Source organism: Lolium perenne, chromosome 4 (genome assembly GCF_019359855.2).
Source record: "Lolium perenne isolate Kyuss_39 chromosome 4, Kyuss_2.0, whole genome shotgun sequence".
In the NCBI taxonomy this organism is placed as follows: domain Eukaryota; kingdom Viridiplantae; phylum Streptophyta; class Magnoliopsida; order Poales; family Poaceae; genus Lolium; species Lolium perenne.
Genome location: NC_067247.2, coordinates 231,715,572 through 231,741,147, shown reverse-complemented (window position 1 = coordinate 231,741,147; position 25,576 = coordinate 231,715,572). Strand labels below are relative to the sequence as shown.

General features: G+C 42.4%; 1 protein-coding gene across 9 annotated transcripts; it reads right to left on the bottom strand.

Annotated features, from left to right (window-relative positions):
* Window positions 1-8,709: 8,709 nt before the first annotated feature.
* LOC127326132 (switch 2) lies at window positions 8,710-23,104 on the bottom strand. 9 transcript variants are annotated; one of them, XM_051352996.2, is made up of 14 exons: window positions 22,071-23,104; window positions 21,769-21,814; window positions 21,325-21,528; window positions 21,103-21,149; window positions 20,926-20,967; window positions 20,315-20,432; window positions 18,503-18,613; window positions 14,725-14,831; window positions 13,166-14,084; window positions 12,845-13,092; window positions 11,759-11,885; window positions 11,395-11,670; window positions 10,325-10,559; window positions 8,710-9,200 (listed from the first exon to the last, which is right to left on the bottom strand). In XM_051352996.2, exons 7-14 carry the CDS (start codon window positions 18,539-18,541, stop codon window positions 8,878-8,880), a joined length of 2,274 nt encoding a protein of 757 aa, XP_051208956.1. In that variant the 5' UTR covers window positions 18,542-18,613; window positions 20,315-20,432; window positions 20,926-20,967; window positions 21,103-21,149; window positions 21,325-21,528; window positions 21,769-21,814; window positions 22,071-23,104; the 3' UTR covers window positions 8,710-8,877. The 9 variants fall into 9 exon arrangements, with proteins under 9 accessions (XP_051208956.1, XP_051208959.1, XP_051208954.1 ...); XM_051352999.2 differs by having other exon boundaries at window positions 21,124-21,149; XM_051352994.2 differs by adding an exon at window positions 21,617-21,673 and having other exon boundaries at window positions 20,315-21,149.
* Window positions 23,105-25,576: the final 2,472 nt, after the last annotated feature.

Sequence of the window (25,576 nt, the reverse complement as noted above, 5' to 3'; positions counted from 1 at the left end):
TCATTGTGTGACCAAACTAGGAATTCATTCATAACATGTATATCATCTATATACACCTGAGCTAGACTTTCTAGTCTTTTCTTTCTTTCTGCCAATAAACTTTTGTAGTTTCTGTTTTAGCTTTCCTCATTCTCAGAAAAACACTTCAACACCAATAACTTCTAGGTTTGTTGGTCAAATACCAATAACCTTGAGGTTCTTACTTTGAAGTTGATCATCATATGACAAGTGTTCTGGATTTCACTATTAGTAACCTTTTAATGTGATGAACAATTTCACTCATAATTTTTATCCATCAAATCATGACGACTTTTTGAGACCATGTCTGTACATGCTAGGCTCGTAAAGTTTAACCTTAGTATTCGCTTGTGCAAATCTGGCTTGCACCCGTTGTATGCACACGTAGAATCTATAACACCCGATCATCACGTGATGCTTCAAAACGACGAGTCTTAGCAACGGTGCATACTAAGGACGATCACTTCATGGATATGCGAATATCGTTAGTGCCCAACTAGTTGGAGGATTGGGACGCCTAGCGTCTTCAACCTTCATACATTCCCATAAAACTTATGAGTTTATGTAGTCTCACTAGATTATATTCTATCATCTTTCAATAAGGTCTTAGATATCACATATATCTCATACCTTGCTTATTTCTGAAAACAAAATTTTTAGCTCCTTACTTTTCAAACAGATTTGAACTTCAAGTTTCACGGAGACAAGATGATTCTAGGTACTAATTGAAACCATTGTTCTCTGAATCAGCAATGTGAGGTTTACTAAAAGTTTGCAATATGACTTAATCATTTCTTGATTCTTTAACAATACGGTACCAGTCCGTAAAGTTTCTTGTCAGACTTAACAGTATTTCTACCTCAATTACAAGACTAGCGCATGGTAGATAACGGATGCCAATTCTACAAATTTAATTCAAAATACTATTCAGACTATGTTCATGGCAATTAGTTCATGTTTTAATCTAATTACTAATGAACTCCCATTTAATACAACATCCCTCATAGTTGTTTAGTGGTACACGATCCACATCCACTACATCAAAACCGATCATCACGTGAGATGATGTAGCTTCAATGGTGAACATCAACATGTTGATCATATCATCCATATGACTCGTGTTCAACCTTTCGGTTTCCTGTGTTCCGAGGCCATGTCTGTACATGCTAGGCTCGTCAAGCAAACCCAAGTATTTCCGCGTGTGCAACATGGCTTACACCCGTTGTATGTGAACGTAGAATCTATCACATCCGATCATCACGAGATGCTTCAAAACGACGAACTGTAGCAACGGTGCATACGAGGGGAGAACACTTTATTATCTTGATATTAATGTGAGGGATCATCTTATAATGCTACTGTCGCGATCTAAGCAAGATAAGATGCATAAAGGATTAACATCACATGCAATTCATATGTGATATGATATGGCCATTTAGTCTTTGCGCCTTTGATCTTCATCTCCAAAGCACGGACATGATCTCCATCATCGACGGGCATGATCTCCATCATCGTTGGCGTAGTGTCAAGGTCCATGGCGCCGTCTTCATGGTTGTTCACCACATGTAGCAACTATTACAACTACTTTGAAATAATACTATTACATGAAATATAAAGATAACCATAAGGCTCCTGCCGGTTGCCACAATACAATAATGATCATCTCATACATATTCATCATCACATCATGGCCATATCACATCACCAAACCCTGCAAAAACAAGTTAGACGCCTCTAATTTGGTTTGCATATTTTACGTGGTTTAGGGTTTTCGAGTAAGATCCAATCTACCTACGAACATGAACCACAACTGTGATACTAGTATTGTCAATAGAAAGAGTAGATCGAATCTTCACTATGGTGAGAGAGACAGACACCCGCAAAGCCACTTATGCAATACAAGTTGCATGTCGAGCGTGGAGCAAGTCTCATGAACGCGGTCATGTAAAGTTAGCCCGGGCCGCTTCATCCCACCATCCCGCAAGATGCAGAGTACTCTAACTAAAAACAACAAAGGCATCAACGCCCACAAAACCATTGTGTTCTACTCGTGCAACCAATCTATGCATAGACACGGCTCTGATACCACTAATGGGATTCATAGCATAGAAAACAAAAAAAATCCTGCCGCAAGAACGAATAACAAGCCAAGATCCAATCTAGAAGATGGTATCAACGAGAATATCATGAGACTAACCCTCGAAGATTTCCAAAGCCTACGAGATTAGATCTCGTTGTTGTTGTAGTCGATCACTTGCCGCTTTCAAAAGCGCGTAGAAGATCTTGACGGTGCCACAGTCGGGCAGCACCTCCGTACTCGGTCACACGTTCGGTGTTGACGACGACGTCCTTCTCCCCATTCCAGCGGGCAACGGATGTAGTAGATCCTCCTCGGAATCCCGACAGCATGACGGCGTGGTGGCGGTGGTGGTGGAGAACTCCGGCAGGGCTTCGCCTAAGCGCTACGGGAGGTGTATGAGGAGGGAGGTGTGCTAGGGTTTGGGAGAGAGGGGGTAGGTGCGCCGGCCAGGGACCCCCCCTATGGTGGTGCGGACAAGTACAAGGCTGCCCCCTCTCTCTCCTCCTCATTATATAGGTGGAACCCCAAGGGTTTGCCCAAAGTCTTCGAATAAGAACCCAATTCAAAAACTGCCTTATGGACGAAACCTAGAGGGAAAGGGACTCTCCCCTTCCCCCTTTCTTTGGCCGGCCAAGGAGGTGGAGTCCTCCATGGACTCCACCCTCTCACTTGGTTGGCTGGTTGGGTTTGGTGGAGTCCAACCGGGACTCCACCTTCCATGGTGATTTCATCCGGAAGGTTCTAGAACATTCTAGCGCCTTCCATAAATGCACCGGATCATTTGCAAACTTGGAAAGTGAATTCCTATATGCGAATCTTATTCTCCGGACCATTCCGGACCTCCTCGTGATGTCCTGGATCCCATCCGAGACTCCGAACAAACATTCAAACTCCATTCCATATTCCATATATACTTAAAACGACATCAAACCTTAAGTGTGTCACCCTACGGTTCGTGAACTATGCAGACATGGTCGAGACTCGCATATCATCTCTTGTGAACCATTCACATGCTTGCAAGCTAATCAGACAACATTCCACCGAGAGGGCCCAGAGTATATCTATCCATCATCGGGATGGACAAATCCCACTCTTGATCCATATGCCTCAACTCATACTTTCCGAATACTTAATCCCACCTTTATAACCACCCATTTACGCAGTGGCGTTTGATGTAATCAAAGTACCCTTCCGGTATAAGTGATTTACACGATCTCATGGTCGAAGGACTAGGTAACTATGTATCGAAAGCGAATATCAAACTGAACTTAATGACGTGATCTTATGCTACTCTTATTTGGTTGTGTGTCCATTATATCATTCATCTAATGACATAACTTTGTTATTAATAACATCCAATGTTCATGATCACGAAACCATGATCATCTATTAATCAACAAGCTAGTTATACAAGAGGCTTACTAGGGACTCCTTGTTGTTTACATAACATACATGTATCAATGTTTCGGTTAATACAATCATAGCATGGTACGCAAACATTTATCATAAACACAAAGATATATTATAATAACCATTTTATTATTGCCTCTTGGGCATATCTCCAACATCAACGTCCATCTGCGTGGCCGTGGACGCCAGTTTTCCATCGACGACCTCCCGCGCGGCTAACCCTGGCCTGATTGGGAGGGTTAGTGACCTCGCGCGATCCTGACACCACGCCCTCGCTATTCGTCGGCCCCATCCCCCTGCTCGCCGGCCCCGCCTTATCCACTCCGCCCACCGCGCTGCTCCTCTACCACCTCCTGGTCCCGAGCGCCCCCGTCGGTAGTTCCATCAAAGGTAATATTTTGATCTCTTTCTTGTAATATTTCTTTTATAATTGTAGTTGTGGTGTTGCTTTTAATCAATACAATTGTTTGGCAAATGTAGATGATTTTGAGCTTGTATGACCACATGACGTCCGACGAAGAGTTTAACATGGAAGAGGAAGAAGACATAGCCATGGTTCTTGCATTGCATGCGCATAGATAGCCATGGTTCTTGCATTGCATGCACATAGAACAAGCGTCTGGAGCATGTCGATTCAGTCCTTGGACGGGAGACAGTTAAGAGAGAAAGGGACGATGCCGACTGACGGCTGATGCGCAACTATTTTAACGAGCTGCCCATATATTCTGAGCGCTTCTTTCATCATCGATTTCGGATGGGGGCGGAGCTGTTCAAGTATATTGTGGAGGTTGTGAAGTTGCACGAAACCTTCTTCGAGCGAAGGAGGAATGCAGCCGGCTTACTTGACAAGTTGACATAGCACATTTCAGAAGGTGACCTTGGCATTGCGCACGATGGCACATGGAATCTGGCGGATCTCGTCGATGACAACTTGGTAGTGGGTGAGAGCCAAGCCATTCTCTCTGTCAAGCGCTTTGTTGTTGCTATTGTCCACGTCTTTGGTGGGGAGTAATTGAGAGCTCCCAATGCTCAGGACACTGCTAGACTTCTGGCGACCAACGCCGCAAGTGGTTTCCTGGCATGCTTGGCTCTATTGATTGCATGCATTGGAGGTGGAAGAACTGTCCTACAGCTTGGCATGGATATTCCAAAGGACACAAGAAGGACTCCACTATTATTCTTGAGGCCATTGCCGACCAGGAGACGTGGGTTTGGCATGCTGGGCTATTGCAATGACATCGATGTGCTTCAGAGGTCACCTCTCTTTGCAAGGCTATCCAAAGGAGAGACACTAGCGGTGCAGTTTGTAGCCAATGGCCACACCTACAACAAAGGCTACTACCTTGTTGATGGCATCTATCTGAAGTGGGCTACATTTGTGAAGCCTCTCGTCAGCCCCTCGGATAAGAAAGAACAAGATGCTCAACCGGCGGCTATGAAGGATGTGATGTGGAGAGAGAATTTGAGATTTTGCAAGCCCAGTTTGCTATTGTGAGAGAAGTTTTGAGATCAAGAGATCCTTTGGTACATTATGATGGCTTGTGTGACCATGCATAACATGATCATTGAGAATAAGTGTGGTCAAGATGTGGACGGGCATCACTACTATTTGACGGGGCATCCGGTGCGTGTGTGACGGGAGCGAGACCACGTCGCCCGCTTCATTGAGTGATACCACATGATCCGAGATGAAGATACCCATTAAAATCTTCATAAGGATCTCATGGAGGAGTGGTGGACATGGTGGAGGCAACAACAGAGTGGTGGGCGTCAATGAATTATGTGGTGAACTATGCGTGTTTGTGGATGAACTTCAAGTGTTTGTGTGTGTTTGTGAGTTGATCTGCATGCAAGTTGATGATGAACTATTCGTGTAATAATGATGAATTATTTGTGTAATGTAATATTTAGTATTATTTGAATTTTATTTGTGTTTTTAAATCATTTAGATAGGAGATTCATTCATATGTTGGCAAATCTGAAATATACATCACCTAAATGGTGATGTAAAATACATCATCTCCTAGAGCACTTTCAAAGGAGAGGTGATGTATTTTACATCATATGACTTTTGGGAGCACAAGCAGGTGATGCAAAAAAAACTTGAAAAGGAGCAAAAACAGATGAAGTGTTTTACATCATATGATGTATAAGTTGCATCATTTGTTGGAGATGCTCTTAGAACTCCTAGAAAGTACTTTAGTAAATATCTAGTGAAAGCGGTCTTGTCCACACCATCTATTTTACTCGTAACCTACAAAACAAAAAAACAAAATGGACAAAAAGAGGGGGAAACATGCAAGAGTGAAGAAAGAAAGAACCTTTTATAAATATTGAGAAAAACACACCATACTTTGTTGGTGAAATCTTTATGGAAATCGGAGAAATTCATGTTCCAAGTTTTAATAGCCTGGCAGGTATCATTTCCCCCCTCTCGCTCATGTCTCGCCCCGCGAGGGTGAGTAGGGCAACCCTAACCTGCCGCCTATCCCATCCCCCTCTTCGTCGCTGCCGGCGAGGGTTGCAGGCGGTGCAATTCATCCAAGCGATGGTACGGTGAGGTTCGGGTGGTCATGGTGGCGGCGGAGCAGTCTCTTGGCGACGAGGCGTCGTGGTAGCCTAAGCGCAGCCAACGGCGCCCTCCTGGCCCAGATCTAGGCCCTTTGGGCCCTATCTGAGTCTAGACAAGCCTTCTCAGGCACGGTGGCGGCGCCCCTTGTGTACGGAGGAGCGGGTGCTCGTGTTGGGGCTAGCGGAGACGGTGGTGTGCCTGCTGCGGTGCGATGATGGGGCTTTACAGGCCCCATCTGAGCCCATATGGGTCTGTGTGGGTCTGGTTTGTCCATGTTGTTGCATCTAGTCGGCTACTGCCGACGGGAGTGGAGGTCGTTCCCTCCCGCGTGCTACCGTACTGCCACGCCTCGCCGGAGTCCCTTCTTCTCGGTCTTGCCAAGCTCGCAACATCGGCCACAGTGAGATGACGGTGGTGATTGCAAGACCGTGCTGGCGTGTGTTGGTGGGTGACAAGATTGGTGGGGGTAAGGATCGTCTGGGGTGTGGTTTTGCGGGGTCAGAAGAAACCCATCTCATATCTACACCGACGCGGTGATACTTGCGAGTGTCGTCGTTCCAGGCAACAACGTTGTTGTCGCTTTCCTTCTTGGAGGTGTTCCTTGGTACGCTGCGCTTTGTAGTGCTAGGAGCATGGTGGAAATACTCTGTAGTGCTAGGAGCATGGTGGAAATACTCTGGAGGGCACAACGGTTGCAGTTCATCTTCGTTTTCGTCGGCCCGCCAGTATTGACATTGTTTCTCTTCTTTTTCTCTTTCTCTTTTGTTTTGTGCTTGTTTGTCTTGTGGCCCCAGCAGATTCGTTGTATCGTGTGGCTGCTATATTAATATAGTGGGTTGGAAGCCTGTTTCGAGGCAAAACCTGGTACATAGGTAACCAAAAAAACATAAGAAGAATATAAATAACGCACCTGCTAAAAAGTAAAAGAGAAGAAGAAACCTTTGCATGTTTCCTGAAGAACCCAAACAAAGCGTCATCTAATATCATATCTCTTGTTTGATATTTCATATCGTACACACAAAATAAAGAAAAAATGAGCAAACTCACCCATTAAACAGAAAAAGGGAGATAAATAATGACAAAAATAAAGAGCAGAAGCTCACATCATTGCCACTGAAAAAACTGTTCCCTTCACTTTTGCCTGAATCATAATGATAATCACGAGATTCAGTTGATTTAAGAAAAGACATGAAAAAAAGATGATTTAAAAGAGATTGAAGCATACTGAAAAGTACACTAGCTTGTCATGTAGAAGAATCCACTAATACAGAACATGACCTCGATATAAAAACAAATCATGTTAAAAATGCAGCATATATTATGTTTCACACAAAAACACTACTAATAAGAACTAAAAACTCAACCCTCTAATGCCTTTATGAAATAAAAAATGAACGACTCACAAATGACATGCCATATAAACAATGTAGCTAGCGCACAGAGCGCATTGAAAAAAGTGCTGAAGGCATTGAATCAGAAATTGCTCCATGCTCCTCCATAATGCAAAAGTACTCCTACATAATCCACTAGTCCATGATCATTAGCATCCAATGATAGTACTACCAAACTAGTAGATTCAGTTGCTATTCCAAAAAGAAAAATGTTTTGTGATTGTCATCATCGCTCAATGTAATCTATATAAAATACCCTCCCCAAAGCCCACGCCCCCTATGATGTTGATTTCAAAATGAATTCAGAATCACTGCACACACCGCCCACACCACATATGAACCTCATTTGAACATGAACTCTGAACAAAAACAAATAAAAATAACCAAAAGTAAGATAGGCCTGTAGAGAACAAACAAAACATCATCTAAATCCTAAACCGAAAAATCACAAAAATCAACTAATATGCTCAGAAAATCATTCATCTAAGTAGAAACAAATATGACAAACATAGGTCTGCATATCAGAACTGATAAAAACCTATGAACAATTCATGTCAGATAGGCCTGCAGACAAATCACATCCACACAACCAGCTACCCATGGAAACAAAATTCCGAAACATTGAGCACCTAGACCCAACCCAAAAATCACCCATCCGCCCCCTGCACACCAGGTGAACATCGACGAGAAGCAGGTCGCAAGGAAGCCCGGCGCCTCTAGGGACCTACAGCTTAGCTCCTTCCAAAGGCAAAAGAAATAAAACCCTAGTGAATCGCACAATAACAAACAAGATGATGTAGTGTGCAGCACGCCCATGTGCCCACGGGAGCATGGGAACGCGGGGTATGAGAGGCAAAAGAGGGGGCATGGGGGTGGGCTGACATACCTCCGTCACCGGCGAACTCTCTTGCCTCCATGCGAGCACCGCAGCGATGAAGACAGCGAAGCGCCGCTCCTCTTTTCATCCACCTATTTCCCTCTGCAAACTTGCCTTGTCTCTATGAGCTGCACACCACTCTGTCCTCCCCCTTCTACACCAAATAGACACGTGGCGAAGCCCCAAAAAAAAATTACAGACAAAAACAACGAACAGCGCTATGCAAATCCCAACAGCTCCCATCCGAAAACCCGAAATACACATGGACCCGTGGCCTGATAGACCACGCATCACATCTGATGTATCTGCATTGTGAATCTTAGAGACACGGACTGGAAAAAAAATGTGTGGACGAATTACAAAAGAGCTAGCTATGATTTAGCATAAACCATTAAATTAAAGTAGTGTCGAGGCCTCCCCTAAAGAAAAGCATAAACACCTTTACAGACATCCAAACATACGTGAAACCCCTACACTACTCTGAAGGTCCATCAGAAAGTATGAATAGAAAATACTCTGAAGGCTCGCATCATTTACGCTTGATTATACTACTCCTTTTCTTCCTATGATTGTCCAGTACTTGCTGCCGCTGCAGAGGTGAGACGGATAGCAACCACTTGCTGAACTCAAGGTCGTTCATACCAACAGAAGATGCAACGCGGCTGAACTCCTTCCGTTTCTGTTCCTCCACTGAGCAAAAGTTCGCCCTGGTCGTGGGCTTTATTTGCTTCTTACTCTGCAGGCCCTCGGAGAGGATCTGTACACATTCTTCAGTAGCACCGTCATCTTTTTCGCTGTGTTCCTGTGTCCTCGTGTTGACAACATCCTCGTTCCGGTGAGCATACACTATTCCTGTTTGGAGGAAACAAACTCTATTATTACTTCATCATAATACAAAATACAAGGGGTAATATGGAGACAGAAGGGCTATATTTTGGAGAAGTCGTGTCAGCATGCAGGAAACATTTCCTTGGCAACCTTGTTCATGGTACGTTGACATGATAACATTATTCTGAATAAATAGCGAGCATGATAGAAAGACTAGAGCATGTTCTCTGCATCAATGTTAGGCCCCCGATGGGATCTAACGAGCTGGGATCAGTAAGAACAGCAATTTGAGAGGAATTAAGAGATAAACTTGGTAATTGCTAGATAGAAATTGAATGTTCTCTGCATCAATGTCAGGCCCCCGATGGGATCTGACGAGCTGGGATCAGTGAGAACAGCAATTTGAGAGGAATTAAGAGATAAAATGCAGTAACTGAAGAACTGGAAATAAAGACAAGACAAAATTTAGGATTTGATTTCTTGATTGATTACCACAAGATACAATGCTAACCTTATAAAGACATAGCCAGCTACAAGATGACATCCTAGGTCAAATACCAATACTACCCTCACAACTATTAAACCACTAATAACCCCATATTACCTACTTATCCTATTCCCTGACAATCAAGCTGAAGAGTAGAAAAGTAGGATCCAAACACAACTCGTGAGGCTAATAAAATGTAAACCTTGATCCAAGCAAAATTAGTTTTGTAGTGGAACCTTATAAAATGGCATCGATTTAGCAAATGCGTAAAATTTTGTGACAGGACATGGAAAAATCTTTTTCTGATTATGTGAACGGAAGCGATCGATTTCTGCAAAAAACAATATACAGTAAAGGTGTCTAGGTTGGACAATAGGCCTAGAAAATTGGTTACAACACAGTACCTTACAAAAATAGACCAACACACATAAGTCGGTCAAAATGAATAAAGCATGTATTTAAAATGATGAGATGACATACCAATCAAATGTTCAATTGCTAGTTTTCAGTATCAGTTTTTTAAAATCTAGAAATATAAAAAAAAAACACACAGCAGGAGTAACAGCTTCTGCTCAGCCATTTGTGCAATTGAAGCTTTCATGCAACATATGTCAACGAGATAAAATCAAGTGATTTAAGTCGAGATATTGACAAAACTTACCACAGTCAGCCAATGTCTGATTTTCATCACCTATTGCTGCTGTGGGAGATTTCATTTTCTCTTGTGTGCCAAATAAATCAGTGTCGACTATTTCTCTTATCCCTGTCGCTTCAGATGTTTTATCTTTCTCATGTTCTCCATGCATCTCAATAATCTCACTAGTGAAAAGCTTATCAGACAAGTCACGGAACAGATTGCAGATCCCAAAGAGCTCACCTTGAAATTTCTTATCATCCTGAAACAAATTAGTTCCCCGAATTACCCAAAGTTCCAAACAAGACAGAGCCCTAGTAGACCAATGTGTTGTAATCACACAAAAGCCCAAACTGAAAGTAAACTAATATGTGCTTATAAGTGCAACTCCCTTACACTTACAGAACCCAAACTAACAGCTCAAGTTGAAATTAAACTAATACATGCCACTCTGCACAACATTGTGCAGTTCACCTGTTTACTTCATTCTAAATGCCATCTAACCATAAATATTCATGCATGTAGACTATAAACTGTATACTAGTTTGTAACAGTAACAATACATCAAGGTACATTTGAATACCCTGCATTAGGGGGAAACTCATCGATGATCTATAAGTGATACGCGATACAGCAAGACTCCAAGAGATTAATTAAATTCAAAATGTTGATGTTTAACTAGGTTTACTTGTCAAATTCTTTGAAACATGTTTCTAAAGTGTCAAAAGAAACATGTTTCTGAACTTCATATGGTCATACTTTAAGTAATAACTGAATATTCAGTCCAAAAATAAAACAGTCATGAAGTGAGATTATGAGAAGCATGGGTATTAGGTGATTAGGAGAAAATTATAATAATAGTGAGATACAAAAACTAAAATCATTTTGGTCCTTATGTTTAGACCTATACTATTCTTTTAAAGATTATAACTCTAGTTCTTGATAGTCAATGTCTAAGAGAATGGACCAAATAAACCTAGTCCACATCACCTTTTGTCATTAACTTGACCACAGCTGTAAATACCCAAGTAGACAAGTACAGTACATCACATTCTCCACCTAATGTTATCGAAATTCTGAAATGATTGTGGTATTACCTGCACACCGTTAAAGTAACGCTTTTCTATTGTCCCTGAGACTGCAATGTTAGAAAGCTGCTGTTTATATATCTGTCGAGAATAAATGAGTTCTTCTAGTGAACCAGCTCCAAGTAGGCGAAATACTGTGACATGCCGTTTCTGTCCATATCGAAAGGATCTGTCTTGTGCTTGCAAGTCTTGAGCAGGATTCCAACTAGGATCAAATATCACCACACGGTTAGCACTCACAAGGTTAACACCTAAACTGCCTGCCCGAGTAGATATAAGGAAAACCTGCAGAAAAGTGATTCACAATTTAAATTCGCTGAGTTCTCTCACATAGAATTGGTACTGAAAAAATAAGAAATCAACAGATATTCACCTGTTTGCTAGGGCTTTTGTTGAACTCATCAACGAGCGACTGGCGTGCATTCATGGGGGTTGATCCATCCAAGCGAGAAAAGCAATAACCCTTCCTTATAAGAAACTTCTCTAGTATGTCAAGCATCCTATTTGTAAAAGTTTATATGTGAAACAAGAAAATTATATTCCACATACAGATGATGCTAGAAGTAGCATATCTAAAACATAACTATTTGAAAGAAAAGAAAATTGACAGAAGTAAATGCAACACTAACAATTACAAAGAAAGATGATTACACACGGAATAACTTGCCATAATATAAGCTAGGCTTGGTTGAACCTTTTATTAAGATCCAAAATACGCTCGATTTGGATTCAGTGGAAGTTATAAAAGAGATGGGTGCAAAAGTTGTAACTCATCAACATCTTATCATCATCGACATCATCGTTAATTGTACAAACCTAGGTTAAATAAAAATCCACCAGAGATCATTTTGGCATAAATATAAGCACTTCAATAATGGGCCCATGGGGGTATCCTGGGTTACAACAAAGCGCACCCACTTACCCGTCAAGTGGCAAAATTACAAATAATTGCAAATGACTAACAACTACTACTACTACATCAAAGCCTTTTTCCCAAGGAAGTTGGGGTAAGCTAGATATGAAACCCAACAAAAACATAAGGAAACCAAAACAAGGAGAAACAGAGAAAGAAAAAAGAAAATGAACGAGTAAACTAAGATTCCGGTAACTCCGGCTATGCCTTTTAGGAATAGCCGGTCCCAAGCCCGGGTAAAGTAGGAGGGTTGTGATAGGCTTGGCGAGCCAACGTAAAGAACAGACATTGCTATGCAAATGGCTAACAATTGAAGAAAAGAGGAGACATTACTTAAATGGAAGCAATTTTGTTTCGTGCATTTTTTATCTATCATCAAGTTATTGTTCAAAACCAATAGATGTTATGAAAAAAAAATCTCGAATCGATATATGAAAAACTTGATTTGTTTACAGTCAAAATAAAGATTATTTTTGGATAGCTAACATATGGGAATATATCTGTTATTTTACAGAATAATCAATTCACACACAAACGAATAGTCACCTGACAGAATAGCTGAAAAGAAGAATCTTGTCACCCTCTAGAGTCCATAGAACCATAAGTCTTTCCAGTGCACGCATCTTTCCGCAGTGTTCTGAGTCGCTGAGACCCATGAAGTTTTCACTTTTAGCACTACCGCCAACTAATTCAATATCTGTATCAAACACAGCAGCCGCAAGCTCAGCGTCTTTCTTCTGCTTTTCGATCTCGTCCCTTGGATTGGGCTTTATCAATTCCAGATGGTTACTAATCTAATTGAAGTGAAACTAAGTTATAACAAATTCAAACTGAAACTTCCAAAATATTGCAAGAATCAGAAAATACCTGCTGAAGCTTGACAAGGCAAGGAAGAACAAGGCAGAAGGGGCATAGAGGACAGCCGTCCAGATTATCTCTGTGGAGATAGGACCAGATAATGCCATTTGGTTCAATTTTCTTGCAACACTCAACCTGAGTCAGAGGACTTCCGCAGCTACAGGGGAGATCCTTATTTACAAGGATTTGTATGTCAGGCTGTTGCAGCATTCTTCTATAAACACGCTTTTGAACATCACTCATTCTGCAGAAAACAATATTATCTTCCTTCCCAAGCATGAGATGTCCAATAGTCTCCTCTTTTGTTCTTCTCAACAGGAATTTCCTCAGAACAGAGACAAGGTGCTTCTTGCGCTTATCAGCAACTTGAACAAATCTCTCAGGAGCACTTAATCTCTGGCCATGTTTTAAGGGTTCATCATAATATTCTCTAAAGTGTTCTCGGTCCCCCAAACAACCAGGTGCGACCCAGTCAAACACATTAAATAATTCCATTATCTTATTCTGCATTATGGTTCCAGTGAGACCAAAGCGTTTTTGTGTAGTAATTCCCAAGCAAGCTGTATATAACTTCGATTTTTCATTCTTGAGACGGTGGGCCTCATCAACTACCACAAGTTCCCATGGGATGTCGCATAAAACCTTGTCACGAGTTCTAAAAGTATCAAAACTGGTAATGAGCACCTCTAGTCCTTGACCTTCAATTTTTTCAAGAACTAAGTCACGATTTGGACCATGATAGACAGCAACAGAAAAACTGGCCCACTCAGAAAATTCATTTTCCCAATTTCGAATTACAGAAGTGGGACAGAGGATGAGTACAGGACCGGTCTTCTTTCCATTGTCTGCTAATTTCTCGCCATGGTCATTATCTTTTCCAATAACAGAGGACATAAAAGCAATTGTTTGAATGGTCTTTCCCAAACCCCTAAATCATAATAAAAGAAAGCATTAACAAATCTGAACGACCGTATGTCGAAATATTGGTATGCCCATAAACTGTATGAAGTAGAAATATCGTCACTAACTCAGTAAGACTACATTGATCACATGAATGCCTTATGAAATCATATGGATCATAAGTTCATAACCCCTCTATAAGTGAGCTGCATTTCTTTCACGGATGCCCGAAAATTTCTGGAATGATCCTACTGTCATATATCTATATCCGTTTGTATGTGAGGATTCCTTTATTGTTACTTTGATAGTTTAAAATACATGTTGATAGTTTGAACTGCAGATATTAAGAATATGTGGATGATGAAGAGCATAAGAAAAAGAATGGTAAAAAGATACATAGAACTCCCACATTCATCATATGTTGTGCAAATCTACCTTATATCCAGACAGTTGTGAACCTAATATTATCTGCAGTTAAGGCAAAAATTTGACAGTTCCCAATCTACCCAGTTGCAAGCCTAGTATTATCGAAGCAAGCTTGGTTTTGCTTCCAAATACAATGTTTTACATGTGATTGTGGATGCTGTATAGTTCACTGTAGTTCAGTCACAAAAATGAGTGTTCTTATAATATAGTAAGTTATTGACAAAATAACTGCCAAATCTTACATGTCATCTCCAAGCACGCCACCATGGTTGTTTCTATACAGATTGTATAAGAATTTCACGCCATCCCTCTGGTGTGCAAGTAGCCTGCAATTAATTGATGGGGGAACCTAGAGCCAAGCAAAAGAAAAGTACAGCAATGTGAAACCAATGATAGTACGTAAAATATCAACCAGAAGAAAAAACATGTCAGACAAAGTAGATCAAATAAATAATGCATGAGCACGGGTCTGCTTTATGAAATCCGAGCAGGTAATAATGCAATAACGGGCAACAGCCAAAGATAAAGGCATATGCCGCGGGTAGAATCAAAGAGAAAAAAATACCTATTGGAAGGTCCGGTGAGCATTAATCATTAGTCGGTGGTAGAATTGGTTCGTCACATGGGTGTGCGCATGAGCAAAACACTGTGGGTTCCGCAAATTTGCAACAAATGGTGACACCTAGTATTTGTCTTGTTTGAACCTATAATTTGTGTTAGAGCTCAACCTTTGAAATGTTGAAAGCTACCGGGTCTAAACATATAGTAGGTCCCGGAGAATATTTAGGTTTTGTGTCAGTTTTCCTTGTCTGATTTCCGTTATAAACCAGATACGGGTGTCATGTTTGTATCAGTTTTCGGCCAAGTTCCTTATTAACTGGCTAACTTCCTTCCTCTTAATGAAAAGGGAGAGCTCCTGCCGGCTGCTCCACACAAAAAAAAACGTACTTATTTAGGTTTTATTTGACCGCGTGAATCCCCGTGAAAGAGGAGCGCCGAATTGCAACCGGCGTCGCGAAACTGGGGGAGGAGGACATAACGATGGTACCTGGACGACGGGCTGCTCTCCGGGCGGCGAGAGCACGAGTGGCTCGTAGGGCCCGCGGGGCTCAAGGGCGGCCGCTGGTGGCGGGGCCGGACGGCGCCGGACGCGAGGGGCCACGTCCTCCTCCGACGAGGAAGTCGGCAGTTCCGCCGCATCCTCCGCTACCTTGTGGCTGGGGGGTTTGGGAGGGGACGGTTGCGGGGAGGGAAAGGAGCAGGTGGCCTCGAGGCGGAGGAGCTGCTGTGAGAGGGAGGTCTTGGGAGGCCGCCGCGTTGGGAGAGGAGGCGACGGCGATCGGGGCCGAGGTTGGCTCTGCGTGGAGGAGGAGGAGGAGCATGGGAGGAGGGCTTCCTTGAAGCGGTTGAGGGCCATGGCGATTGGCAGCGGCGGTGGTTTCCGGTGCGCGAAATTGGGAAATTGCCACTTCAAAACACCTCGTCTGATCGTATTGATTTCCCTTTTTTTTGGAAAAAGGATCCTGCCATTATTAAAAAGAAACATACATCATACAGCAGTACAAAACACTGTAAGAAAAACAAATTACAACTAAATTTTTGAGATGCCCTTACCCGATCAACATGTCTGATCGATGGCACACTACCAATACCGTTCCTCCTAAGTCGGTCTGACGTTGTTGGTTGCAGACGGAAAATCGTAAAATAGGTCTAGAAGACCACATCTGTCCCAAAGACGAAGAGGAAGGAGTAGTCGTCGATGAAGCTCCTTGACGACCCGAGATCCCCACGTCTAAAAAAAATCCCCTTGATAGACACACCAATTACCAAGATCCAAAAAGAATCAACAGATCTGACGACGCAAACCCCTAAAGACCCTTTGTTGACTTCGAACTTAAGACAAAATTATTTGTCGCAAAAGGTGAATTTCTTGAGAAAATGGTTCTTGTAAAAAAGGTGAGTGGGAGAACAGTTCGACTCGACGAGATTGGTTAATCTTCGTAATCAGGACACAGTAGTGCAACGCAGAAAGTTGCTCCAAAGTTTTCTATTATAAGTGATACAGAAGCCACTACATGTGTTTTAGAGATTACCGTCGAGATTGCAACTAAACTAAGCAGATTATGTACTAAACCATGATGTAGTTTGAGGATGAAATATTGTTGTTGTGACAGCAATGGATGTGCAACTTACAAGGAAGCAAATGATGAGCCTTTGCTCCGCTAAATGGTTATGTGTCATAAAAGTTAGGATAGTATCCATGTAGGAAAATCAAGTTTGGAACTTGATTGAATCTCCGGAAGGTATAAAGCGTTAAACGTAAATGGATCTATAAAGAAACAAACGTAAATTTTCACACCCATTAAAAGGCTCGACTTATCGCAAAAGGTTTTTCGACAAAGTTCAAAAGTTGACTACGATGAGATTTGATCTCCGTGTCGATGCTTAAAGTTCGCACGGGTTATATTAGCAATCACTGTATATGGATAGCAAAACTAAGTTCCTTAACGGGGAGCTAACCAAGGATACGTATTAGGTACAAACGAGGATTTTATCAATCTAGAGAATGCTAGAAAGATATGCAAACTTCAGCGAATGAAGCAAGCATCACGGAGTTGAAATTTTTGTTATGATGAAATGGTCAAAGAGTTTGATTTCACCAGGAATGATGAAAATGCTTGTATTTACAAGAAAGTAAGTGGGACACTAAGACATACTAGATGACAAGCGAGCTTCGCCTCGCCGCCTGCATTGCTTTTCACAAAGCGTGGCAGGTATGATGCATTTCGCGGCGGTAAACATTTGTTTCAGATTGCCACGGTTATCATCTTACCATTTTCCCATGAATGAATGGTTCAACCTATATTTTCCCAAGAACTCATCTAAAATCAACCATCCTACAACTATCAACTCCGCAACTGTTGAGAACTTGAGATAATATTTCATGCATAAAATATTTGAAGTTGAAACCCTGTGTATCTCTTAATGCAACAAAACAATCTTTTTTTTCCACACTTTTTTTTGTTCATTAGACTGTTTTATTGCTAGTCGCAGGTTGCTGCTATCGCTATCAGTTTTATAGCATACCACCTGTGCAAATTCCGTATCCACCATTGCACGACAACAAACCATGTTTGCCAGTTGTTACACATACATATCCAATTCAGATGGCAGCTTCCATGACCTGCATCTACTGTCAATGACTCAAATGTTACATGATATTCTCACATTTCTGTTAGTCGGATGCCCAAAACTCAACTGGCTCAGTTGCCCAGGATGAAGGAAAGATTTTGCTTCCTCGGGTCATGGAAACCCTCTTCATTATTTCTAGAAGCAGGGTGATCTGTCCCTATACTGCGTTGGTTTATCGATGGTTGATAGCCGTAATAACAACCTGAATGATACCCAGAGGTCTGTATGCCCCCAGGCTCCTGAGAGCTCCACCCAACAGAACTGCTATATTCTGAAAATTGTGGGTAGTAATAAACTGAAGACTGAATCTTATTAGCATAGCTTTTTAGCCTGCAATGTCACGCAACTTGACGAAGCCACGGTCATTTCCAATTTCCATATGAAGTTCATGTGGAAGGTAAAATACTTGCAGCAAGCATAGGCGAAAAATGCTAAACAGTGATACTTTTCATAAAACTGAATTAAAGATATGGTGAATTGAGCATATTAAGAAATTAGAAGAGTTAACAGAACTGAAAGGGTTGCAAATGCACATGCATTTTTTTGGAGACGACATGCATTTTTTTTCTGTAAGTACCAAAGTCAACCTACAGTGAATGCCTCCTGTGCAAAATCTATATTTGTTAACAATTGAACTACATGCAAATATTCTAAGAAATAGGCACCAAAGTTGTATAATGCGTCTGACTCGCACAAGACCAGGGATGTGCTATCCCTAATTCCGAAATTTGTCACACCAGTGCAATAGAAAATACATCAATAAGAAAATATATGTATTTAAACGAAAATTTACAACAAAAAATCCCATTCTGGCTTCTGAGCACGTACCGGCTCATTTGAATATCCTCCAAAGTTATCTGTCTGCATGCCAGATATTTAGTTGCCTACCAGAGCACCAAAAGTCACATGCCTCTTCTGCCCTTGAACAACATGTGTATCCTCCAAAAATAGAAACAACTATAATCAAATACTCAAAAAATAATACAAATATTACAGATACTGAAAATATGTCTCGCCTGCCTATTACTATAGGTTTCCTCGAGAGCCAAGCATTATTTTGCAAGTGTTCAAACCAAAACCTTTTAATACACTATGAAATAGTGTCTCCATACAATGGATTGGCTGAATGAGGAGTGGAAGTGGTATGATAATATAACCTCTGACTGACCATCTTACTGGAAACCATATGAGAATTCGATAAAAATATGATTTAGAGATATGTATGTCCATATAAAAAAAGTCAATGAAATCCGGTGACTATGTGGCATGAGTCATCTACTTGCTCACATGGGATATGAAAATCAAACAAAAAATTTAATGGCCATCCAATCAGAAAACTATGTGCCAGAAAATAGGTGTGCATCGGTGGTCATGAGTTCGTAGCACAAGGTTGATACTTGGTCAGTTCTGAAACCTAGATGGAAAGTAAGCAAGATAACTCTCCATTAGAACAAAAGAAGATAAGTTCAAAAAAATTCAAAAAGGATGCTCACAGCATAGAGTCCTAAGGTAGAATGGATTATTATGTGAACTTGCTACATAGTTGCAAGAGAAAAATAAATTACTTCTTGAACCTAATAGTACATGCTATATATTATATGGAGAGGTAATATGGCAAAAAAGAGAAGTTAACAACAAATTCTAAAAATCCACAAGAACACAATTAACTGGATGATGCAAGAAGAACGCATGGTCTGGCCTCTCCCATACAAATTTTAAATAATAAATAGTTCATGTCAACAAACTTACTTCTGAAAGCACCATTTATATCAATGCTAAACATGCAGTAAGATAGTTTCAGAAGTGTTCGTATGTTCAAACGTCTTTTACTGAAAATTAGTTCTTAACTTCAGTTTTACTACAACAGTAGCTCCTCGGCAAAAAATTCTTTTCAGTATTGGAACATGTAGTACATCCCACAACCAGAGGTAGAAGTATTATCATTTGCTTAAAAGATGTCAGGGACACTATGACCTTTCTGTACAAAATTATCTACCTTCCTTATCGCTAGACCTCAGGCGTTAGTTCAGTTATTGCTTAGTTAAGTCAGCATCTCCCCTATAGCCTCGTACATTTTTCATCCCACAGCACAGTAACATCGTATTTCTAATGTGTTCAGTGCCTCTAAACCCAGAACCAATAGCTCCAAGCCATTATCTCGCAGACTAAAAGATGTGATTTATTCATTTTTAGCATAAGATGGTGATCCCACTTCCAACTTATACACATACATGTGTCATTTGCAATGATATTTTGATAAACAGATCAATGCATCTGCTGGTCCGCTTTTAAGGAATCTCCATCAACACATTATTGATCTGCTAAATATTCCTGTAGCCTAAAATATCCATCTCCCACGTAGCCAATTCACATGTCATGCCAACAGTATAACTTGAACTAAGTGGCTTGCTGGGCTACTTGATATTTGTATAAAAGACACTATATTTTGGGGCGCGCCCAGGCGCGCTTCCCTGGGTTTCGTTTCAATAACCATTTCCTAAAAAACCTAGCTAACATAATGTGTACAACAGTCAATAAAATCTTCGAAACAAAAAGGTAATATAATTTCTAGACAATGGCAAGCGTGCACAACAATGTATACAAATCGTCCAGGGCATGACGGTTCGGGCGGAAGTTTACCAGCTAAGGAGCACGAAGGATTACAACCATTTGCCTACAACCTGCGTGTCGAACAGCCAACATTCCCGAGATGAAACAAACATTTGGATACAACTTGCGCGACGAAGAGCCAACATTCCTAAGAAATAGAACGTAAGTTCACAAATAAAGTGAGTGCAATTTTAGGACCTAAACACATGTCACTTTTTTCTCTCACAACTCTGCCGTAATTTACCTTGTTTCTTTGTTCAGGCAAATGAATTTAGCTCTCAGCTTCTCCAGATGTTTCAGACTACTCAAAACAAAAGAAAGAAGTTCTGTGTATTTCAACTTAACTCTAAATGCATTGATATTATGTGTTGGCACAGCTGCCAAATTCTTTCTTTAGTATACTATAACCTCTCAACTGAATAGTAGAGGTGTGATCATTTTACTTGATATATACCAATGGTGTCAAATTCCTTCTATGGAAAGAATTTGGGGAATGAAAACCGTAGTAAACCTCCCAAATCTAAATTTGCAGCTAAATACGAAATGCATAATAATACCCTACATCTCAATTTTGTTCCCACATAGGTGTATGCGGAGGAAACCCCTCAAATGATGCACACCAAAGCATAGTCTCATCTTACCAAGCATGTGACGGGGCTATGCTTATCTCGACTCCATCAACTCTGAATCATCGTGTCATCATACAAAATCCTTAGTAGTTAGTACATATTCTTCTCATATTATAATAAGATGAGATAAGATGCACTCAAAGTTCATACCCAAACTATTATCCAAGATATGAATAAACTAAATAATACCTATCAAATAATCTTGAGTACCTTCGAGATTTCCCTCTGCTTCTTCCCTGCAGAGCATGTCATGGAGCCAGTAATTATTTGAGTTAAGCAAATAAATGTTGAACAATCACAAAATCAGTTTGTAGCATACAAAGAAAAAATGTTGATCAAACACAAACCAGATCACACATTACCTGACCCTATAAACTCAATCTAAAGAACTCAAGAGCGGTGTACGGATACCTTACTCTTGCAGCAGACGGAGATGAGGATCTTGCAGTCAAGCTCCTCGACAGACCAACCTCATCGAGCAGGTTCTCCTCAAGCCCACGTCCTCGCGCCTATACTTGTTGTCGTCGGTTGACAGACGAACCTCCCCAATACACGCTTGTGGCCGCTCTTCGTTGGTGCTGGTCCATGCACGCCTCTCCTACTGTTTTGTCCCACCTACGGACAGCAGAAAAAAGAAAGTTAAAACCTGATTCTTGATGAGCGGACAGCAAATTTTTTTGATGCCGCTAAGCTTCGCCAATACTTCTCTATGTGTTGAAGATGGAAAGCTTGCTCTCAGCTCTTCCTTTCTGCAAAGGAGCTGATGCAGCATACATGTATAACACCGTAAGACCACTGGTTGAAGCTGTCCTCCTTAGTCAGATATAAGTGATTGGAGAAGAGTAGAGCAAGTACCTTTTAGTGTACATATTCTTGAGCCTGCTCGGCCTCTTTGAACAGTCTGAAACTCGGCAAGAAAGGACATGCAACAGATCAGAAAGAGGTTCACTTTATCTAAAAATTGCATTGGACAAACAATAAAAACAATAACATTATTGGGGGAAACTTGCAGAAAGAGAGGAAAATAATTTTGATGCGGCAAGTCTTGTGGAACCAACACATTAGTAGTGCATTTGTTGGTGCATTTGCATGGAGAGCAACAATGTAAACTCGTGGATTGTAAAAGGGTAGGATAAGGAGAATCAGGAGCACCTCACCTGAGCTTCACATCCTTTTCAGTTTGTGGTGGTGGCGTTGTGATTCTTCTGTTGGATGGAGCCTGCGGGAATCTCTTCTCCAATTTCTCCCGATCTGTTGCGGACACTGCTGTCTGGCACCATGTGGAAGGAGGGCACATGAAGGCGGCTGACACCCATTGATCTCACGGCAAAGAGAATGACATTGGATTACCACCCGATCCGGGGATCGGGTCCTTGACGGCCGTGGTGCCCTACCTGAATTTACGGAGCAGGGCGGCCATCGCCAGTAGGTCGGCCACTCTGGTCTCGCGCTCTTTTTGACGCGCGCGCACCGCGTCAACGCCCCGGCCCCGTGCACCACCGGCGTGAAATTGGGAGAGAGGAGACACAGCGGCTAGTTCCACCAATCCCGAATCCCCTCCACCCGACGCCATTCTCACCATATTCTCCTAGTACCGATTCAGACCCGCCGGCCGGGAAGAGGGCAACCGCTGCTCCCTCCATCCTCCTTCCAGACCCATAGGGTGAGGAGGCAGTGGAGGTCCTCGAGTCCCTTGTCCAAGCGCCCTGAAAAACGGCGGAACTTCCGGCCACCATCGTGCCTGGCTAGCGTCGCCCCTCCTTCGGCTACCGGCTCCCTCCTCCAGCCGGCTGGCCGGCAAGAGTGCTGACGCTCTCCATCCCTCCCTCTAGTTCCGATGGGAGGCACGACTCTACGGGGATCTCGTGCTGCCTCTCCTCCCCACCCATTAGGCGTGCGCGGCGGCCGTCGCCGATGAAGAAGGGAATCTATCTCCTGTACAGAGGAGAGGGGGCAGGGAGAGAGAGAGAGAGAGGAGAGGCCGCCAGATGCTTCGCCGCCGCCACTCATGTCCAGAGGAGAGGCCGCCTAGCCGCTGGATTCTTCGCCGCTGCCACAGATAGAGAGAAGGAGCTAGAGACGCGAGAAGGGAAACATTCGAGAGAGATGCGAAAGAAAAGTCAAAGAGCACCATCTCCCTCAAACCGACCTGTGGATGGGCCCCAAGTTAACTCAACGCGCTCGTGGAGGCCTGAAAAGCCAGCAATCACAACAGCATTACTCTGTTTAGTTAATTTCTAATACTTTATGTGAACGACATGTTGTTGATTAGAAATGGTGTAGCTTTTCTTGACACGGTTAAGACTTCACTAAAAATAGTTTTTCAATGAAGTAATTAGGAGAAACTAGAATATTGGGCATCAATATCTATAAGGATATATTCAGGCGACTATTATGGTGAGAGTGGATTTGGTAATCAGGTTTATAGATGTGCATGCATCCATCATGCCTTTGAGATACGGCAACACACAGTTCTAACGGAAATCTGCATTTCTTTATTTGTTGTCGTATCTTCTGGACCAGATTCTGACACACATCTATCTCCTTATCAATCACTCTTCGTGCTCTCTCTCTCTAGAGAAGTTGTTCTTGTCATTGAATCACAGGAACCAGGAACACTATATTTAGCTACAAACTACAAGTCGAGAAGGAATAAAACTCTGTGAACACCGGCGGGGTAGGGGCGTGTGGTGGAAAAAACTGTGTGTGTATCAACTCGTTGGGATTTCAAGTGCAGAGTGTTGTAATAAGCGTCTTTTTCCCACAAGGGTGACTCGAGGATTTATATCGAACTCTCGGAGAATTGGCAAAGAGTTTATTTCTCCTTTTCCTCTTCTAGCAACCTGCAAAGCGAAGTTTTTGTATTGTGTCCCAAACTCCACTGTGTGGTTGTCAAGCACAAGGTTTTGTGTTAGTAATAGGAAATATAAATATAACTAAAGTAAAGTAAAGTAAATAAACTAAGCAAGCAAGATGAAAACAATAAAGAGATAGTTGTTTTTGGATTTTGCGTGTTTGCAAGTGAAGAAAGTATCTTTTTATTTTTGGATTAAATAGTAGAAAATATAAAGAGTGGTATTTGGGAGGCGGTGGCACCCCGGCGGCGGTGGCTCCTGGACTTGATGCTGGTGTGGAGGAGGTATTCCCCCTTCTTGGCGGCTGCCAAGAAGGAGGATTTTCGTTATAATGGATGGATGCCTCTAAAAGAAGGGGTTCTCCTCAATATATATAGGTGGAGATGCAATCTTGGCCATGGGATGGATGCTCCTTTGATCCAAGTGTAGGGATTCGTTGCATAGAAAACAAAAAATTTCCTACCGCGAGAACGCAATCCAAGCCAAGATGCAATCTAGAAGATGGGAGCAACGAGGGGATGAACGAGACTCACCCTTGAAGATTTCCAAAGCCTATAAGATGAGGCTCTTGTTGCTGCGGTAGATGATCACTTGCCGCTTTCAAAAGCGTGTAGAAGATCTTGACGGTGCCACAATCGGGCAGCACCTCCGTACTCGGTCACACGTTCGGTGTTGATGAAGACGACGTCCTTCTCCCCGTTCCAGCGGGCAGCGGAAGTAGTAGCTCCTCCTTGAATCCGGCAGCACGACGGCGTGGTGGCGGTGGCGATGGAGATCTCCGGCGGAGCTTCGCTAAGCGTTGCGGGAGAGGTGGAGGAGGTGGGGCGGCTAGGGTTTGGGAGAGGGGGTGGCCGGCCACTATGGGGTGCGGCCAAGCTATGGCTTTGTGGTGTCCAGCCCCCTCCCCTTGGCCCTCATTATATAGGTGGAACACCCAAGAGTTGGTCTACAAGTCTTCGAATAAGACCCCAAACCAAAACCTTCCATATGACATGAAACCTACCCAAGGTGGGATTTCGACTTGAGGTGGGATTCCCACCTTTCCTTGGGAGGGGGTGGCCGGCCACCTTGGTGGAGTCCACCTGGGACTCCACCCCTCTAGGGTTGGCCGGCCATGGGTGGTGGAGTCCCTTCGGGACTCCGCCTTCCAAAGTGATTTCTTCCGGACTTTTCTAGAACCTTCTAGAACCTTCCATAAATGCACCGGATCATTTTCAAACTTATAAAATGACTTCCTATATATGAATCTTATTCTCCGGACCATTCCGGAACTCCTCGTGATGTCCGGGATCCCATCCGAGACTCCGAACAAAACTTCGAACTCCATTTCATATTCAAGTTCTACTAATACGACATCAAACCTTAAGTGTGTCACCCTACGGTTCGTGAACTATGTAGACATGGTTGAGAACTCTCTCCGACCAATAACCAATAGCGGGATCTGGAGATCCATAATGGCTCCCACATATTCAACGATGACTTAGTGATCGAATGAACCATTCACATACGATACCAATTCCCTTTGTCACGCGATATTTTACTTGTCCGAGGTTTGATCATCGGTATCTCTCTATACCTTGTTCAACCTCGTCTCCTGACAAGTACTCTTTACTCGTACTGTGATATGTAGTCTCTTATGAACTTATTCATATGCTTGCAATCTAATTAGACGACATTCCACCGAGAGGGCCCAGAGTATATCTATCCGTCATCGGGATGGACAAATCCCACTGTTGATCCATATGCCTCAACTCATACTTTCCGGATACTTAATCCCACCTTTATAACCACCCATTTACGCAGTGGCG

Excerpts from the sequence above, each read along its gene's own strand:
- LOC127326132 (XM_051352991.2), bottom strand. The coding sequence starts at position 15,899 with ATGGCCCTCAACCGCTTCAAGGAAGCCCTCCTCCCATGCTCCTCCTCC. Across the intron at positions 11,671-11,758 it reads ACAAAAGCCCTAGCAAACAG|GTTTTCCTTATATCTACTCG; the intron begins GTGAATATCTGT and ends ACTTTTCTGCAG. Across the intron at positions 9,201-10,324 it reads TCAGACATTGGCTGACTGTG|GAATAGTGTATGCTCACCGG; the intron begins GTAAGTTTTGTC and ends TCCTCCAAACAG.